General features: G+C 42.4%; 1 protein-coding gene across 1 annotated transcript in view; it reads left to right on the top strand.

Annotated features, from left to right (window-relative positions):
* Dnah9 (dynein axonemal heavy chain 9) overlaps positions 1-21,078 on the top strand; it is a 332,320-nt gene that overhangs the window by 103,425 nt on the left and 207,817 nt on the right. Inside the window, exons 27-28 of the mRNA XM_027954056.2 lie at positions 7,585-7,741; positions 14,082-14,186. Coding sequence (XP_027809857.2) covers positions 7,585-7,741; positions 14,082-14,186 — 262 coding nt within the window. The remainder of the gene's footprint in view (positions 1-7,584; positions 7,742-14,081; positions 14,187-21,078) is intronic.

Genomic DNA, 21,078 nt, shown 5'->3' with positions numbered 1-21,078 from the left:
CTCCCTCGTATTTGAATGTGGGTGAAAGTCGTGTCTTTGGTGATATCATTTTCATGATCGTGTTTGTAATAAGGTGCTTTCCACTGCTGTAACAGAAATATCTGAGGAAAAAAAATCAAAGGAGGAAAAGTTCATTGGGGCTGACACTTTCAGAGGTTTACATTCATGATTACTTGGCCCTAGAGTAACAAAAAAAAATTATGTACTGTGGCAGCATAGTACATCATGGCAGAGTGCATGGAGAAGGCCTATCTACCTCATGGAGGCCGGAGAGTATATATATAGAGAGAGAGAGGAAGTGACCAATATCCTGTTCAAGGACACAACCCCAGTGACCTGACTTCCTTCCACTGGCCCTACCCCTTTAAAGGCAGCACCACAACTTCCCGGCAGCCCCACAAGGTGGAGACCAAGTCTTTCCCTCATGAGCCTTTGGAGGACATTGAAAAATCCAAACCATAACCTAAGGTAAAAAGGAAATTATTCAGATGGACCTAATATAAGGTCATGTGCGCTCTTAAAAGCAGAGCTTTGTTTTGGTAAAAACAAAAGAGAAAGTCACAATAATCTGAAGCCTAAGGAGAATTTGACATCCCATTGCCAATTGTGAAGGGACCATGACAAGGAAGGTATAATGGACTCTGGGAGCTGAGAGATCCCCTGGCTAACAGCAACCAACAGGGCCTCAGTTCCACAACCAGTAAGAAAGTTAATTCTGCCAAGCACCTGAATGAGCTTGGAAGCAGATCTCCTTAGATACTAGCCCAGCCCAGCTGACACCTTGATTTTGGTCTCATGAGCCCCTAAGCAGAGAACCCAACTGGACTTCTGACCCACAGAATTGTGACATAATACATGGGTGTCGTTTTAAACCACTAAGTGTGTGGTAGTTCGTTACACAGCAATAGAAAATTAATGCAGACAACCCTGACTCCACCAATTCGAAGATTATCCAGACAAAATTTTTGTGATAGCAACAGCTATTCATATTCAAAATCAATACACAGAATATTTGATATTTTCTTTATCTGCAAGTTGAACAACTGTATAAAAAAGAGAGAGGAAAAAACTATATTTCAATTATTTGTTACCTCAAAAAATAACACCGCTAAAATTTCTACCTTTCAAGTTACTTTTTTTAAAATATTTTTTTTAGTTGAAGACACACACAATGACTTTATTTGATTTATTTATTTTTATGTGGTGCTGAGGATCAAACCCAGTGCCTCACATGTGGTAGGCAAGTGCTGTACCACTGAGCTACAACCCCAGCCCCCTTTCAAGTTACCTTTAAATCTCTTGTCCATCTTAAACTTTTAAGACCCTGGTGGGGCAGATAAGACTAGAACTCGTAAAAGTCATTTTCCTAGAGAAAACAAGACTACTTTAGCTCAATGTTAGGAAGACCTTTCAAACAATTGGAATTGGCCCATTGTGGAAGGGACTGCTGTAAAAAATAATAATAATAATAATGAAATTAAATATGCCAGAAGAAAAGGTCACATGTGATGGACCTATATTAACCCACTTTCCATTGCTACAACAAAATACATATAAAGGAAAGGGATTTATTTGGTTCATGGTTTGGGGGGATGGAAGTCCAACATTGGGTGACCCTGTCTGTTTAGTCTTGTGGCTGATGGCATCACAAAATGGCAGACCTACGTGCAGAGATAACATGGTGAGATAGGAATCCCGAGAGCAAGGAGGAGATGGTGTTGCTCCTTTTGTAATAATTCACTTCTGCAAAAACTCTGGGAGACCAGCCTTAATCTCTTTCAAAGGCACACCAATGACCTAGCCACCTTCCAGGAGGCCCCGCCTTTTAACCAATGACCTAGCCACCTTCCAGTAGGCCCCGCCTTTTAAATCTTCTACTACCTCTTAATACCACCACACTGGGTACTAAGCTTCCAGGACACAAACTTTTGGAAAGACAAACCACATCCAAACCATAGCAGGACCCTGATGACACTTTTTTTTTTTTTTAACCCAAAACTTTTTTAGTAATTTGGCTAGACACAGCATAATGGAAGCAAGGTTGGAAGTCATTCTGCCTGATTTGAGTCCTTGCCTTAAAAGGCTATAGCATCAACTCCCAACCCACACTAAGAAGCAGGAGCAGATTGAAGGAGCTGACTTGGGTATTTAAAGGAATGAACTCTTTAATAGACTACAGAGGGTTTCCTAAAGCAGGGATGTGTCTGAAGATAGCAGAGGGATATAACGGCTCCTCTCTTTTCTTTGTGTCTTACAAAGCTTTGTGTTAGATGCAGTGTTTCTAGTTTAATTCCTAGGTCCTTGATCTAATTTGAGTTGAATTTTGTGCATGGTGAGAGATAGGGCTTTGATTTCATTTTGTTACATGTGGATTTCCAATTTTCCCAGCACCATTTGTTGAAAAGGCTATCTTTTCTCCAATGTATGTTTTTGGTGCCTTTCTCTAATATAAGATAATTGTAGTTATGTGGGTTAGTCTCTGTGTCCTCTGTTCTATACCATTGATCTACAAGTCTATTTTGGTGCCAATATCATGCTGTTTTTGTTACTGTTTTTCTGGAGTATAGTTTAAGGTCTGGTATAGTGATGTCACCTGCTTCACTCTTCTTGTTAAGGATTGCTTTAGCTATTCTGGGTCTCTTATTTTTCCAGGTGAATTTCATGACTGCTTTTTCTATTTCTATGAGAAATGTCATTGGAATTTTGTTTGGAATTGCATTAAATCTGTATAGTGCTTTTGGTAATATGGTAATTTTGACAATATTAATTCTGCCTATTCAAGAGCAAGGTAGATCTTTCCATCTTCTAAGGTCTTCTTTAATTTCTTTGTTTAGCGTTCTGTAGTTCTCATTGTAGAGATCTTTCTCCTCTTTTGTTAAGTCGATTTCCAAGTATTTTATTTTATTTAATGCTATTGTAAATGGGGTAGTTTTCCTCATTTTCCTTTCAGAGGATTTGTCACTGATATACAGAAATGCCTTTTATTCCAAATCTCTGTCATGTGGGATTAGGCCCCAAGCTCCTCAATAAGACTCCTATAGCACAAGAATTAATTTCAAGAATCAATAAATGGAATGGATTCAAACTAAAAAGCTTATTCTCAGTAAAAGAAACAATCAGTGAAGTGAATAGAGAGCCTACTAATTGGGAACAAATTCTTAGCACACACACATCATATAAAGCTCTAATCTCTAGAAAATATATAAAGAACTCAAAAATCTCAACACCAAAAAAACAAATAACTCAATCAATAAACGGGCCAAGGAACTTGACAGACACTTCTCAGAAGAAGATATATAATCAATCAACAAACATATGAAAAAAATGTTCAACATCTCTAGTGACTAGAGAAATGCAAATCAAAACTACTCTAAGATTTCATCTCACTCCAGTCAGAATTGCAGCTATTATGAATACAAACAACAATAAGTGTTGGTTTGGATGTGGGGAAAAAGGCACACTCATATATTGCTAGTGGGACTGCAAATTGGTACCGCCAATATGGAAAGCAGTATGGAGATTCCTTGAAAAATTGGGAATGGAACCACCATTTGACCCAGCTATCCCTCTCCTTGGTCTATACTCAAAGGACTTAAAAACATCATACTACAGGGACACAGCCACATCAATGTTTATAGCAGCACAATTCACAATAGCTAAACTGTGGAACCAACCTAGATGCCCTTCAGTAGATGAATGGATAAAAAAAAATGTGGCATATACACACAATGGAATTTTACTCAGCATTAAAAGAGAATAAAAACATGGCTTTCGCAGGTAGATGAATGAAGCTGGAGAATATAATGCTAGGTGAAGTTAGCCAATCCCCAAAACCAATTGCTGAATGATTTCTCTGATTTAAGGATGCTGATCCACAATATGCTGTGGGGGTAGGGTGGGAGGATTAAATGAACTCTAGATAGGACAAAGGGGAAAAGGGGAGGGAGGGGGCATAGGGGTAGGAAAGATGGTGGAATGTGATGGTCATCATTACTCTAAGTACATATAAGAAGACAAGAAGGGTGTGACTCTATTTTGTGTACAACCAGAGATATGAAAAATTATGCTCTATATGTGTACTTTGAATTGTAATGCATTATGCTGTCATATATAACAAATCAAAATAAAAAAACATAAATGATGGTATCCAGGGGGAAAAAAAGAACTTTGTGTTAAAACCCTACTCGTCTTCTCTTAGTTAGTAGGACTCATTAGACAGCCCAGTTTCTCTCCCTGAGCCTCAGTCCACTCAACTGTAAAATATGAGAATTGGATTAATCCACTTAGGAAATCTCTCTCAGATCATGAGTTTTATTGTCATTGGGGGAGAAATAATATTTTGACATTTCCCCTGGATTTGACATTTCCCCTCCAGTGCTCCTGGAGATAACCAGAAACTCACTAGATGCTCAAAACAAGAGTGCATCTAGTCCCAAAGATTTCTTTCAAAGATTCTTAAGTTTTTCTATGAAAATTCTATTTGGTAAAACCTTTTAGATTTCCAAATTTCTTGTGTTCCCTGTGCCTCTGGAAAAAGGAGACATGGGATGGTGCTTTAGATGCAGAAAAGGCATCTGTGGGGGACAGAAAGTAGGGGAGAGTGAAGATGGTGAGGTGAGTCCTAGGGGGATTAGGACTCTGCTCCTTCAGGCCTTTCCCTCTGAAGGATATAGGGCTACAGTGGCTCTGGAATCCAGAGAGGTGGATAGTATGGGCCAATCTGGAGCCAGAAACTCAAGAGTCCCGAAGGCTGTACGTAGGACCATGAAGATCCAGCCATGAATGTTTAAGAGGAGAAAAAGTAATTGAATGGTAACAGTGGTCTGTTGCAGTCCGGCTGCAGCAAAATAACCAGGGGGGTGACGAACAACTTTTGTAGATTGATACAGCAGGAGTAGGAGCCCTTTATTGTAGGACAACAGAGGTATTTATACATTTTTCACAGCTTATCTTAATTAGCATAAACTAGATACAGCAGTCAACCAATAAGGAATCTCCACACTTAATGGCTCCCTGGCATTACTTTACAAACCACTCCCTCTCGCATTTTGCCAGGCACCATCCAGACTTGTTTACAGACTCTAACAGTGGTCAAGAAAGACAAGACCCAACTTTTCACTTTCACCCTGACTCACCTCACCTCATGGCCTGTCTGATGGTCAGTGTCCTAATGTCCACAGAAAAAAAGTCAGGCAGCTGCAGGATCCTGGATGGCCACGGATTAAAGTTAAATATAACCCCAATTCGCCTGATCCGTGGAGTCACTGTATCCCATCACACAGGAAAATGTGAGATGAAAATAATGATTCCACACACCTCTCCTCTCTTCTTATGGAATCTGCCTTCCTGGGTTTCACTTACAAAGTCTGAAAGAAATAAAGTAATTTTGCAGTTCATTAGAGGAGAAGAAAGGAACTGACTTCAGGTCCTTTCAAAACCATTCTGCGGCTAGGTTCAGTGCAGTGTGTAGAGATCCAGGCACCATCTGGCACAAGAGGCAGAGACCCACACATTGCTCTGATGAAAACTCTTTTCTTTGTGTGGCACTGTTTTTGAGCTCTCTGGAATGCAGCCATTCCCTAGCATATTTTGTGAGACCAAGTGTGACTTCTAAAATAGAAGAGAGTGACCCCACTCATTGCAAGAGATGCCTGCAGGAGTCAGGTGCAAAGCTAATGTGCTTTGTTCAGACACTTGTCATTCTTAAGAACTAATGTGCTCCAGGTTGTGTCACAGAGAAAAGCCAGAGAAACAAAAGGCCCACGAGGTCCCTTCATTGCTAGAAATGTTCTGTTGACACTGAATTCATTTTCTAAATGTGTAGTAATACCTTCACTGTCTGCTGTCCCATTATTTTTATTTTGTTATATTGTATGTGTTTTTGTCAACTGCCTTTGGTCTGTCTTTGGTCAGCCTGAGACATCAGGTTCAGAAACAGAATTAATTTTGGATACCTCATTGGACCACCCAGCCTGCAAGTTCAGAGTCTACGTATTGATTTGCTGGGTATTACAAAGTTAGACCAATGGTGTAATTTTCACAGCTTTATTGAGGCATAATTTGCAGGCCTCAAAGTCTACGCATGACAAGCATACAATTCAATGATTTTTAGTAAATATGCTGTGTTTTTCAAGCATCATCTCAATCCAGTTCTGGAACATTTCCCTCATAGTATTTGCAGTAAATCTCTGCTCCCATCTCCATCCCTAGGCATCCACTGATCTGCTGGCTGTCTCTCTCTGTCTTTTTGGACATTTCATTTAAATGCAATAACAATATATAATTTTTTGTGTCTGGCTTTTCTTTCACTTAGCATAATCTGTTTTTGTACCATGGTCATCATCTCATTCCTTTATAATGCTGAAGAGTATTCTATTGCATGAATTTATTACGTTTTGTTTATCCATTCATTGTTGGCAGGCATTTGGCTTGTTTTTAGCTTTTTACTGTTAAAAATACTGCTGACATGAACAAGGTCAATAAACAAGCAAATTTATTTCTCTTGGAGGAATAAATAAATTCATAAGAGAAGAATTTCTGAATCACCTGCTAAGCTTTACTTTTTAAGAAACTTTTAATCTGTCTTTCAAAGCGACTATCCCCTTTGACATTCCCACCAGCAATATAGGAATTTTCCAGTTTTTCCGCATCCTCACCAATACTTATTATCATTGTCTTTTGGATTATAGCCATCTTAGGGCTATGTAATGATATCTCATGGGGGGGTTTAATTGGCATTTCCCTAGTGACCAAGGATTATGACCATCTTTTCATGTGCTTATTGCCCAAAAGGCACATTTTGAAGTGAGACCAGTAGAGTAGACTCTGCATCCTTTTGTAAAGTGCCAGAAATAATCTTAAAATGGAGGTTTATTTTCTTACCATTAGTAAAATAGTCCCAGGAAGATTAAGTAAATTAAATAATTGATGGATTCATTGATGGATTTATTCCCATTTAATAAATAGCTTCTGTGCACTTACATGTACCAGGAGCTATATGCTAGACTCTGAGATGAAATAATAAATAAGATATAGCTCTGCTTTGTGTATCTCACAAAAGTACATTCAGAAGATGTATGAGTAGGAGCTCATCTGCTCACTCTCTCCAGTGTTGGGGATCACGCCTAGTGAAGCAATGCCAACTATGAGTCCCTAGGGGGTGCCAACCACTAGCCAGGTGACAAGTGAGAAGGAACATGATCCAAGATGAGGGGAGGAGAGAGGGTCAAGTTCAATCCTACCGTGTCTAGAAAGCCAATGTAGCTCCCTGTGGCTAGAGGCTTCTGTGCTGGGGGAAGGAGCAGAGCAGCAGAGAGCAGTGAACTTGGGGGAGTCGGCAGGGTCAAGATCAAGGTGGGCGTGGCAGAGATCTGCTGATGCCCTTTAGGGAGGGGTGCCAGGATCAGGTTGCCTTCTGGGAAGTCCTCAGAGCTCTGTGGGGAGCAGATGGAGTGGCTGGGCTCTGAGCATTCCTTTACAGAAGCTGTGTCCGATCTCGCCTGGCCTTAAACCTGGATTTCTCTGGGACTCTGCAGGGCCCACCTGTTTCACTGAGGATGACATTTGCCTTCCTGTGCTTGGCAGGTGCTACATCACCCTCACCCAGTCTCTGCACTTGACCATGAGTGGAGCTCCAGCAGGACCTGCAGGCACAGGCAAGACCGAAACTACCAAGGACCTGGGCCGAGCACTGGGCATCATGGTCTATGTGTTTAACTGCTCGGAGCAGATGGACTACAAGGTACAGGTCAACCCAGCTTTGGGAGAGATTAGGAGTTGGGCAGTAGCACAAACCAGGCACAAGGTTTATCCACACTCTGTTTGGCCATCTCCCCGAGGTCAAAGAGTTCAGAAAAAGGGGTTTCTGTTGGCTCCTTCACAGTGAATCTGAGAATCTTTGACCCTGAACCTGTGGGTCTCTCTGCAAACCTCTTATGTGACAAGGAGGCACAGCCTCACACATTCTGATTCTACTAATAAGCTCTGTGTCCACAGATGAGTGACTTCACCTTGTGGATTTTCCCTTCATCATCTGTAAAATGAAGAAACAACATGCATCTAAAGCCCTATATAAAGTTTACTATTTGATCTAGAAGCCCAGAAAGGCTCATAGTGGCCCTGATAAAGACTCCTGTCTTTGTGTGGCACTGTTTTTGAGCTCTCTGGAATGCAGCCATTCCCTGTCATATTTTATGAGACCAAGACTAAAATAGAATAGATTGACCCTACTCATTGCAAGAGATGCCTGCAGGAGTCAGGTGCAAAGCTAATGTGCTTTATTCAACAACTTGTCATTCTTAAGAACTAATGTGCTCCAGGTTGTGTCACAGAGAAAAGCTAGAGAAACAAAAGGCCCATGAGGTCCCTTCTTTGCTAGAAACGTTCTGTTCACACTGAATTCATTTTCTAAATCTGTAGTAATAGATTTCCTCACTGTCCACCATCCCATTATTTTTATTTTGTTATATTTTATGTGTTTTTGTCTACTGCCTTACCTCCCTCTTATAAATAAGATAACTACAGTAGAAAAATAGAAACTGCTGCATTAAATATATAAATCATGTAATACATCACCTATAAAATCAGTTTACTGTAGAAATCATTTTAGAGATTTCAACATAACTCTTGCAGTTAAAGAGTTACAGGGCTTTTTAAATGAGACTCTTCTATAACTAATAATGTCTCTTGTGTGTGGCTTTTCTGTGCAAAGACTAGCAGAGTCCTGTAACACTATGTGTTCTCACGGCAAGCAAACAAAACTGCCCTCCCCTGGGTCCATGTCCCCTGAATTTTAGCACAGCTGCTTTTCTTCGATGAGTGCAATCAGATAATGTTTCTTTTTAAATCAGGTTGGAAGAAAATATTGTTTCCCCCATAAAGAAATAAATTCAATCTTAAGGATGATTTTAAGTTTCTAGATTCTTCTATAATGGAGAACTGGCAATATGGCTGCAATGAGTAGTTTCCCCAGGGGAAAGTTCTAAAAGGCATACTTATTTTGATGTAGAAGATGCACTATATTGACTGAAGACAATCAGTGGACATCTTCAAAGCCACACCTAGCGTAGCAGTCAGAAGAGATGAGTTGACTACATACCCAGGGATCACCAAGGCCATTTTACCCAATTCACTGAGCCCTAACCCCACTCAATCCTCTCAGAGTACAAGGTAGGAGGAAGAGTGGTTCCTTGGTTCATTTGAACTATGAGAGAAACTTCAGCCATCATATCTAGACCAGACACAGAGCAGAGCAATATCAAAAGGTACAGTCTTAATGCCACACACCAGAATAAAGGTGACCCATGCTGGGCACCAAATATCCCTGGTAGCCGGACAACCTCACTAAGCTGTTCTTAAGCCTCCTTGTCCCTTGGTCATTCAGGAGTTACTTTTGATTATGAAATCAAGCTAATTTGTTGGGTACTGTCACTGCTCAGCATGGGTTGGGCATTGTGGAAGGATACCAAAAATAGATGATGTTTCATCCTGACAAAATCTGCAGCTGGGGTCACCCCAGAAGCAGCTGTAGGGAACTTCCCACAAGGGAGTGCCCCAAACCATCCCAAGATGGGGCTGGATGGGATTCCAAAGAAAGAAGGCACTGAAGGCTAGGGGTGCAGCTCAGTGGCAGAGCACTTGCTCACCAAGCACAAAGCCATGAGCCCATAGTAGTACCAATCCTCAGCACACAAGAAAGAGATAGAGGGAGAGAGAAAGGGAGGGAAAGAAGGATAGGGAAGAGGAGAGAACACTAAACGCCCTGGTGATCCATCCAAAATATTAATTAGAGGAAGATAGAGTGCCTTAGCTTCTCCTAACAGCAAGTGAAAATGGGTGTTCTGCCTAAGAGTGTCTTTGGCAAGGGGGGTCAGTACATGGAGTAATTTATATGAAGGTTTAAGGAATTTTTGATCAGAGCTGAAACCAGTTTCTTTCAGTGTTTTGAGCGATAATCTAAACACTATTATCAAAACCCCTGCAATGGCTCAGGCCTGCTGGATACATCCTGCAGCTGGCTAGGTCATAGAATGGCCAAGGCAATTAACCACTATTTTTGGTTAGGACAAAGAAAGAAAGTGGGGGGAACAGTGAACCCTACAAATGATACAGATAAGGAACTATATAGATAGATACATTCATACATGATTGATGGGTTATACATGGTGAATGGTTGATAGATAGGATAAATAGATGATAGACGGGTTACTAATAGATGATAGGTCAACCAGAAAGATGGATAGATAGGTCAGGCCATCAGGAGGGCCAAAACGCATGCTAAATAATCAGAGGAGCTGATTAGCACCCAGACAGCACAATCCTGGGTGCTAATGTGTACTTTACAAGCTCCAAGCCCTGGAACATTCCAGAACACAGGAAATCCACAGAGGGTTCTGGTGACATTAAGGAGCACATGAGATCTGGGGTGTGGCATTTTAACACACCTAACCCATTACAGCATCAACCTTGAAGCCAGGATTGAGTTCTACATGGAGACAATACCAGTCTCCACACCCTCAGTCTGCCTTGACCCCCTGAGCTCTTCTTACAGGAGCTGGCCATATAAATTCCATTCATGGCTCTCTAGAGTAAAAGCTAGAAGAAATAAGCATGCAACAATGGCCAACGTACCTTAGAGGGCATTGGGGGAGCAGAAGAAGGGTGATGAGTAAAGAAGGAAAGGACCAGAAGCCATTGGGAGAATCTAATTTTGAAGAGCTGGGCTGAGAAAGACCTTTCACTCCTACAGAATAGGAGTAAAAACAAATATATATATATATGAATTAAGTTGGGGAGACTGGAAGGAGGAAAGGTCTTTAGTGAGAACATTGCAGAGGAGAGCACAGCAAACAGAGCAGCTGAAGAGTTTAGTTTGGGCAGTAGTTGTAGACCCTCTCATGTCCCCCCGTGCCTCAGGAGTTCAATAAGGGGCATCTGCCCATTTAGCTCCATGAGGATTAGATGTGCCGGGGAACTGGTATGGCCACAGAACAGTATGAAGATGTAGGGAAAAGGGGAAGTCATTGCTTTCCTCTATAGAAACCCCATAAATCTAGCCACTGTCTCCAGAAACGGTTGCAGTTTTAGTGCTGAGATGCTCTGGATATTACAGTAGCAATACTTCCCCCCTGACCTCAATTTGAAGATGCTATCGGAGAAACATCAAATGGTGTTTGAACCTGAGAATGTCTGGAATTACTCTGAGCCTTTCTGAGCCTCAGACTCCCTTGAGACTCCCAACTCCCAAGGCTTCCAAAACATGACCCTGCCACAGCTCTCCACCTAACTCTCTGATCTCTTGGTCTTCCAGTCACATTTACCAGTCATTTTTCATAATGTCCGTTTTTACATAATGCACACGTCTGTTCTCCAACTTCACCCAAGTTCTAGTTCAGCCTCTGACGAGGCAGCAAACATCTCTGTTAGGATGTCTTTCTCTTGTATTGTGATTAACACTTCTGTTCCTCCCAGGTCAATCCCTCCCATCCCTTCAGTAAAAATGGTTTCATTTTCTCTGAGGTCCAGCTGAAAACCTGGGCCACCCTGGCCATTTGGTGTCCTTCTTCCCCCAGTGCTGGGCTGCAAGCAACACTGAAGCTCCCTACAGCATGCCCCTCACCTCCAGGCTTTTGAACACTGTCCTTCTGGCTGTATCTCTGTCCGGAAGCTCCCTATCTCATGGTCTGGTGAGGTCAATGCCTAGCTAATAACACCATGAGTATGTGGGGCAAACAAATGGGGTGATGTGGCATCCAGGGTTCTGCGACAGGTCCTCAGAGAGTAATGAGTGGGGTGACAAGCATCTACCTATAGAAAGTCTACTTTTGAAAATTTTATATCTTAGGTTTCCATTTGATGAAAGGGATACACAACTTTAAAAAGCTTTTAAAAGCATGAATGTTGGTTCCTGAATTTCTACTTAGTTTTTGTACCACTTACCAGGTTGAGACATACAGATATACAGAGAGATGGACAGACAGATGGATGGGTGGGTGAATGAGGATGGATGGATGGACAGATGGATGGACAGACAGGTAGGTAGTAGTAGATAGATAGATAGAAAATCTTTACCTATAGGATTACCCCAAGAATAGAGTCTTTGTCTGTCTTCTTGATTGCTGATTCTTCATAACGTAGAATATTCTCTGGCAGATAGCACATGCTCAATAAATAGTTGTTGAATGAATAGATGAATCTATCAATTTCAGGAGCTTAGGAAGAGGTGGGAGTTGTTTTCCTTCTTTCTTTAAAGACTGCTCCACATCCAACCTGGTTTATGTGGATGTTTGATTCTGTCAAAATGATGCTTTAATCATGTTCTCTGCTCCAAACCTCCTCCAAAGATCCTTTATAATAATTCAAGGCTTTTTATAACCAGGACTCTCTTTAGTAATTCAATTTTCCATCCAAATTGGCACCTTTATTTTTCCCTGGACACATCATTTATTTAGCTCGTTTTCCTTCCATTATCTTTCCTCCTTCTGGAAACTCTTTCCTCTCTTATGCTGCCCACACAGATACAAGCCAGCATTTCCCATGTGTGTTCTGAGGCATAGAGTTCTGCAAATTCTGGTACTTGGGTCTTCTGACAATGTTCTTGTGATCTTCCCACTAAAATGATGCTTGCCAGAATAAAGCAATATTTTTGTTGCAGAACTTCAAAACCTTTAAAATTTTAGTGTGTGTGGTTGTTGTTGTTGTTTTGTACCAAAGATTGAACACAGAGGTGCTTAACCACTAAGTCACATCCCCAACCCATTGCTATTTTTTATTTCGAGAAAAGGTCTCATTAAGTTGCTCAGAACCTCACTAAGTTGCCAAAGCTAGCTTTGAACTTGGCATCCTCCTGCCTCAGCCTCCCCAGCCACTGGGATCACAGGTGTGCACTACCGTGCCTGGTTCTCTCTCTCTCTCTCTCTCTCTCTCTCTCTCTCTCTCTCTCTGTGTGTGTGTGGGGGGGGGGGTGTTTCCTGTGCTGGGGATTGAACTGGCGCCTCACACATACTAGACAAGTGCTCTACCATGAAGCTATCCCCTCAGCCTACTAGTGTATAATTGTAATCTAGAAAAAGTGAGTTCTGGAACACAGGACCTGACTACAAAATCTTTCTTCAAGGAACATCTAGTGTTTCATGAAATAAATTTTTCAAAGTGCTTTGGTACTACCTCTTTGGCAAAACTGGAGCACTTGGATCCACTCCTCTCTGAACTCCATAACATTAGTGCTCTGTAGTACCCATTGGAATTCAGAATTCATGTAGCATTTTTCCCCCTTTATTTATATGCATTACCTCTGCAAACTTACCTGAAAGTTCTCGAAGGGTCTGAGCTTGCCTGTATCTAGCACATGATCTATGCATAGAGCTGACAGTAAGAAAATCCCCACCGAATAAATGAATGGGACTTCCACTAAAATTGCGTTTTCCCAGCATTTTAAGGTTGTCATCTAGCCAGTGACCTTGAAAGCATCTTCAGTTTTACATGGGCATTGTGTATGGTATTGCTCTACAGTTGACTACTTCGCATTAAATGTTAGAACACTTCTTACTTTTAGGACAAAAATGCCTTCTTCCCTTTGAAATTCTTTTCTTGCTCACCTCCCATCTGAAAGATTATTTTCCTGGTTCTGCAGCCGTCCACACCTCCAGCTCTCCATCACTCTGGGAAACCTGGGTAGTCCAGCCTGAATTTAAAGATACAGACATAAACTTTTCCATCAGTGCATGCCAAAGACTTGAGTGGAAGGCTTTTTGTCTATATGGTGTAAGAAAAAAAAAATCATCTTTTATTCATTTCCTGGGAGTTTGAAAGCTGCAGAATCCACAGTAATGCAACCTTGATGACATTTGAAAGAGATTTTTCACTCAAGTATCTTGTAAAGGTTCTGTTTGATTCTGCGGTTTATGCTGACACACCATCACCATCAAAAATTTAATTGTTCTTGAAAATTTAATACAAGCCTCTGACCAGGGGTTTTCAGGGCACTGGACATATCTATAATAAAGAGGATGGAAGAAGACTTTAGGTGGGCATTGATAAGCCTGGAGCTGCTGATAATTTAATCCTTGTCTATTTCCTTGCAGTCTTGCGGCAACATCTACAAAGGCCTCGCTCAGACTGGTGCCTGGGGCTGCTTTGACGAGTTTAATCGAATCTCCGTGGAGGTCCTCTCAGTAGTGGCAGTGCAGGTATGGGACTAGAAGTTGGGGGAGAAGTTGGGGCAGCCTTGTGGTCTTCATGTGGAGCACTGTGGCCTCTGTTTTCAGCCTTCCCTCAGTAACCACTTCCCTTCCTCCTTCCCATTGTATGCCCCTTCCTGCACCCTGAAAAATAAGGTCTGAGGAAGGCTCTTCTCCAATATAAGTACCCTGCCCTTACCCTCCAAAGTGTATCCATTTTCTGGCCACCAGAGTGTTTCCTTCTCTGTAAAATGAGAGTAAGCAATGTCTATCTTAAGTGCTTCATAGAAATGCAGAAAAGATCAACTAAAATGGTGGAGCCTGCTCCTTAGAAAGACTATATATTTTAGCTATAGACCAGGATTTAGATTTCAGCTCTTTCACATCCTGTCAAAGTCTTGGGGTAAGTTACTCCACTTCTATTAGTACAGCCTAATTCACTCAATGACACATGAATGAGGAGTTTAGCCTCAATATTGTTCAATGAAGTCAATTTTTGGTCAAGTTTATGTCAGCATACCATTTGTCTTCCAAGTCATCCATGAAGTGTTCATTGAACACCTACAGCATAGTAATCACTGTGCTAGACAAGGGTGGAGCTGCCCAGGTGAATAGAACTTGACTCCTAACTTCAAAAAAAAAAATAATTAGTTCTTGAAACAGACATAAATACTTGCAATGTTCAAGAAGTAAATTGAATTCTGACTCATGTATGGGACAAGACGCCCAAATATGTTGTCTTCAAGTCAGTCAGAGGGATGCTGAGATTTGGGTAGGGATTGTACAGACAATGGAAGCAACAGATGAGAGGAAAGCAGGAGGTGAACAACCCTTCATTAAAACTCTTTTCTGTACCACACACATTTCATGTATCATCTCTCATATCCCTACAATAGCTCTACTATTCTACCCATTCTATAATTAGACAAAGTCTAGAGAAGAAAAGCAACTTGCCCAACGTCCCACTATTAGAAAATAGCAAGGTTAAAGTTTGAACCTGGCACCCCCAACCATGTCATCCAGCTGTAAATCTGGACGTGTCTGGTATCTAGGAATTAAAATGCTAGAAACAATCAGACTAGAGAGACAGGTTCCAACCAGATAGGAGACAGACTTCAATGTCTTCTGTAGTAGGCAGCAGGGAACCTCTGAGGATTACTGGGAGGAACGTTATCCATTGTTGAGCAGAAATTTTAAGGAGGGGCTGGGTAGAAGGAGGATGGAACTCAAGTCACGGGTCTCTCACCAGTGTCTTTATTGTAGCTGCAAAGGTTCCAATCTCCCTGGGCCTCCCCATCACGAAGATGAAGCATATCCTTTTCCAGGACCTTTTTTTTTTTTTTTTGCACCGCTCCCTGTAAACCAAGTATTCTCATTTCCTGCTGGGGGTACGGTACCTGGTTCCCTCCCTTACTTCCACAGGGCAAAGCCACAGAAGCTTCACTGACGTGCTTGGAACAGTGATGTGCCCATTGGTCCTAGTTTGTTGAGGACACACCAAACAATCAAAAATGATTGCGCGTTCCTCTTTATTTGCTTTTATTTCCAAAGCATTATGTATATAGTACCGAAAGAGAAAACTAGCTCTGAGAGATTCTCTAGTCTCTATAAGTCTCTGGGTAGTTCTTTCAGGACCAGACAAAGGAATTAAAAAAAAAAAAAATATCTTGACGAACATGGCTTTTTAGGTAAGAGCACAGGATTGAGGAAAAGGTTTTTAAGAACAGGGGTGGGATGGAGTGTCACGCAGGTCATCCATGGTAGGGAAAACTGGCCAACTCAGGCCTGCCTGCCCTGGTAGGAACCAACCTCATTCCACATAACTAACCCAGGTTGTCACCCTCTCACTGTCCCTGACACTGGAAGGCTGGACTGGAAGCTATGGACAGGGTACTGAATCTCCAGGCTGAACAGAGGTAGAATTCACACCATCAGCTATTTCCAGACCCACCCTCATCTCTAGCTGCCATTGGGAGCCATAGGCAACTGGGAGGCTCTGCAAGGTCCCTTTACTTCCTCCCTCCAAGGTGACCAGTCTTTCCATCTCTCACATTTGATAGTCAGTGGGCACTCACTCACTCACTGACCCTTATCCAGACTGTTCCTTGATAAACCTTCTGAAAGTTGCCCAAATGCAGGACTTGGTTCCAGTGGTGAGATAATGTTTTCCTTCTCCTTAGGTTTGCTCTATACAGTGGGTTCTAGTAGGGGAAGGGAGACAAATGGGTCACCTCAATACTCCCGTGGACTGAAACCCTCATTTAGGTTGGCTCAGAAGAACTGATTGTGTGCATCTTAAGGATGTCACATTGGCATAGCTTGAGATGAGCCAAAGAGAAGTATTTCCATCGTGAAAACTGCCAAATTCTACAAATCAAGGCACTTTTGTTTTCCCACAGAGCCAGTAACATTTACCAGCACACCTCTGCCTTGCAAAGATGTGGGCTTGATGCTGCCAGATCTTTTCAATTTTGGAGAAACTAAACATTCAGATTTTTGTAAGAAACTCTATCAGTCTGTTTTCTATTGTTATAACAACACACCTGAGGATAGGTAGCTTTATAAAGAAAAGGTTTTTAATTTGCTCACAATTCTGGAGGTTCTAGGACTTGCACCTGGTGACGTCCTTCTTACCGAGTCCCAAGGTAGCAGAGGACATCACATGGAGAGAGATGGAGAACACACATGCATGTCTCTTCTGATCTCTCTCCCCCTCTTATGAAAAGTTACTCATATTCAGTCATAGGGCTTCACCCTGATGACTTTTCTGATCCTAATCACCTGCGAAGTTCCTACTTCTGAACACTAGAGTTGGACAAAGTTTTTACCCTCTCGATACCTCACAATGGGATTGGATTTCAACACATGAACCCTTGAAGAACACACTCAATCTATACCTAGCCATAGCAGAAATCAAACATGTTTTCCAGTTGTTTCCACCTTTGGTGGCCACTTCACAACCTGAAACCTGTACTGATGCCCTGCAACATCTGTTTGAATTTTTGGTGGGGGTTGGGGGTTGCTAATTCACTCTGGGTTGTGCGTGTGAAGTAAAAAAAGGAAAATAACCCTTTCTTGGAGTATGAATTCCAGCCCTAGATTGGATTCTGAAGATCTGGAGGGAAGCCAGAGCTTTTCACCACTCTGGCCATTGGGAATGATCTTGTGTCCGTCCATTACATTGCGGCTCCTTCCACTGCATCTTTACATCTTCCACTGCATCCTTACATCTTCCACTGCAGATATTTAGTGCCTATCTTCTTTTATTTTTATACTCCCTTGCCTACTATCCTCTGTTATCTCTACTCTCCTTCAGGTCTACCTCTTTCATCTTTGCATTTATGATCTCCTACACCTTCCCCTCTGGCTGCTTGCCACAGATTTCAAAGGACATCTCTTGTTCTCACTAGCCAGGTTGCACTGCTGTGCCTGATGTCACTCAAGTCCAGGACCATTCATCATGCTTCATTGCACATATGGAGGGGGGTACTCCCAGCATGAGGCTCAGGGGTGGGTGCTGCCAAAGTCTGTATCAGTATGCCCCTCAAGAGGCCTCTTCTCAAGGTGTCCCCCAGGGACTCCAGAGGAAAATCAGAAAGAGAACAGGGAGAACCAGACCCGGGTTGGCATAGAGCCTGTCTTGATCTCCAGAGGTTGTATAAGCAAGCTCCTCGTGCAATTGGGATTTTCAAATACAGCTTTTTAGACAGCAAAATGAGCCAGGCAACGGAGTAGAAAGTGGCTCAATATGTGGACTTTGAAATCCATCTGCCAGTATTCAATTCTGACTCTGTCACTGATTAGCTGTGTGACCTTGGGCAAGACTGTGTCTTAAGTTTCACATGTGTAAAATAAGTGAATCATTAAATCTACTCAAGCAATTGTAAAAATTTTTAAATGAGTTAACGTCCAAAGCACCTAAATTATAGCCCTACATATAGTAGGTACTCAATAAATGTTACCATGATGATGGTAACATTTGGTTACCATCTGGTTAAGTTCGGTAAGATAGCTTTAAGATGGTGATGATGCTGTTAGCAATGATGATGGTGATGGTGATGGTTGATGGCACCTGTGATAACAGTGACAGTGGTGATGATAATGATGGTGATGATGGTGAAGATGGTGGTGATGACGGTGAAGATGGTGATGGTGATGGTGGTGATGATGATGAAGATGGTGGTGATGGTGGTGATGGTGGTGATGATGTGAAGATGGTGATGATGTGAAGATGGTGGTGATGGTGATTATGATGGTGGTGATGGTGGTGATGGTGGTGATGGTGATTATGATGGTGAAGATGGTGGTGATGATGATGAAGATGGTGGTGATGGTGGTGATGGTGGTGATGGTGGAGATGATGGTGGTGATGGTGAAGATGGTTGTGATGATGAGAAGATGGTGGTGATGATGGTGAAGATGGTGGTGATGATGATGAAGATGGTGGTGATGGTGGTGATGGTGGAGATGATGGTGGTGATGGTGAAGATGGTTGTGATGATGAGAAGATGGCAGTGATGGTGGCGATGACAGTGTTGACAATGATGATGGTAGTGATGATGATAGTGGTGGTGATGACTGAGGTAACAATGATGACAGATGATAATGATAGTCATGGTGGTGTTGATGATAATGATGATGTGATATGATGTGTAGGTGGTAATAATGGTAGTAGTAGTGGTAATGATGATGGGGAAGTAGTGATAAGAGTGATTACTGTCATTATAACCTGAACACTGCAAGAAATGGATTAAAGCAAAGTGGATGACTGGGACATATGGGAAAAGGAAGGAAGACCCACATCCTGGTTCCACAGGTCTCCTTACCAGCCTCACCTTTTCTCAACTGGACCATCTTAAGGCTATCTTACCAAACTTAACCAAGCACTAACAGTAGAGACTGGGCTCAACAGTCATTGGCCCCACTACTTGGTAGACAATGAATTTTCCTGATTTTGAAACTGCTCCACACAAGGTCAGTCGTGGGTTTCCTGCAATCAGTTAATTCCCTCTTGTTTCTGAAATTAAGTGAAATAAGTTTAACCTGGAATTCCCTGACGTTGTCACTCACACTCTGGTCCAGGAACACACCCATAGAAGACATCCTCAAGAAAGTCGTCTGACAACAGCTCGGGTAAAGTCTGAGCTGGTAACACTTAAAAATCGTATACCCATCCAAGGAGAAAATTGCACTTAATTATTCACACAGTAATCCAGGCTGGCATATTGGTTCAGAAACTGCACCAGCTGCCGACAGTTCTTCTCCGCCACCCTCCCTCTCCCCTTCTCCTTTCCTCACCCGTCTGTGCTCTTCATCCCAGTAGCTACTGCAAGAGTGATTGTACTTCAGTGTCTTTGTTGGTGGATATTTTCATGCCTCTGTCAAATTGGTCAAACAGAATTGCATAGCCATTTGGGGAAAAAAAACCTCAGTGTGGCAATTCCAAGAGAAATTACTCTGCTATTTTAAAAATGTATCAGATACTACTTAATTCTTTTCAGAGACTCTTTATTATTGTTGCAATCAGCTTTCTAGACCTTGGATCATCGGAGCCCTGAGACATCTGTCACCAGAACACACCCCATCATCTTGTACGTCCAACCCCCTGTCCAACCCCACCGCCATGTTCTTTAGTTAGGTATTCCTGCCACTTCCTTCTCTCCCCTACAAGTTCAGATTGTGGGCTAGGCTGAAGCAGGAAGCAGCTAGAAGCAGAAGATCAGCTAGCAAAGGAGCCCACCATAGCACAGTTGCAAATTCTCCAGGCACGGAACAAGTGCTCTGATCTCAGAGCCAAAGGAATGTCCCAAGTAACACACTTTATAAAGGAACTAAGTTCTAATGTAAAACACATGCATGTGTGTGTGCGTGCGTGGATAACAGGTCTGTTGCTTGCACACACACACATGCACACGCAGAGATATGAAAAAAATGTACAAAGGAGTGAGTGGGTTGTGCTTCCTGAAAGCAGCAGACTCCAGTCATTGCAATGGGAATCATGAAGTGAGCCAGGCAGGATTTTAATAAAACATGGCATCTGGGGTGAAGGCTTGAAAAAATAATGCCCACAGAAGGGCCACAGAATGGGCCACTTCCCTAGAATCAAAGGGTCAAAGTAGAAGGCATGGAGAAAAAAACTGAGAGCATTCACATAGTATAGGGCCAACCTTTGACCTCCTTAACTTATGTCACTTGCAAAGAGATAGGACAACCTAAATGCTTCACTGCATGAGTCAGAGGTAAGGCCCTAGCCTGTGGGGGAGGAGGCAGGAACAAGATCACCAGCTTCTGGTCTAAGAGGCAAGGCAGCCTTCTCAAGGAAGAAAGCAGGCCCTGGTGGTCAGAAGAGCACATGGGGCTTGTGTGGGTAACAGGTTTGATGTGAAACCAGGGCTGGCCTGCCACAAGATCGTCACATTAACAAGCCCCCTGTGATTCCTACATATAATGAATTGGAGACTGGTGCCAGAGCCCAGTCATCTTAACCCAGGCTGCCCATTAAAATTGCCTGGGTAGTTCTGGAACAGCCTCCACTCCCAAAAGATTGTGATTTAACTGGTGTGGGGTAGGACTTAGGCATTGGTATTTTAAAGACACGGTTTGCATGTTCAGCAAACTTTAGGACCCAGCTTAAGGGGGGGGGGGGCTATCAAATAAGAAAACCATCATTGAGAACTGTAGAGTGTGGGTTCATATCACAAACCCCAAGACTGGGCCCAGTTGGTGCTGACTGGTCATCTGCAGAGACAAGACTTCAGGCTGGGTAAGGCAGAAGGAGGTGGAAGACTCAGCCTTATCTAGGGAAAAGCAGGTGTGTGTAGAAATCTAACAATTGACCAGACTTCAATAGTTCTCAAAGTTCAATACACATCTGGACCACCTGGAGGGCTTGTTAAGATGC

The sequence above is a fragment of the Marmota flaviventris genome, chromosome 17, assembly GCF_047511675.1.
Source record: "Marmota flaviventris isolate mMarFla1 chromosome 17, mMarFla1.hap1, whole genome shotgun sequence".
In the NCBI taxonomy this organism is placed as follows: Eukaryota; Metazoa; Chordata; class Mammalia; order Rodentia; family Sciuridae; genus Marmota; species Marmota flaviventris.
Note: the sequence above shows the minus strand (reverse complement) of the source record. Positions and strands in the feature narration are given on the sequence as shown.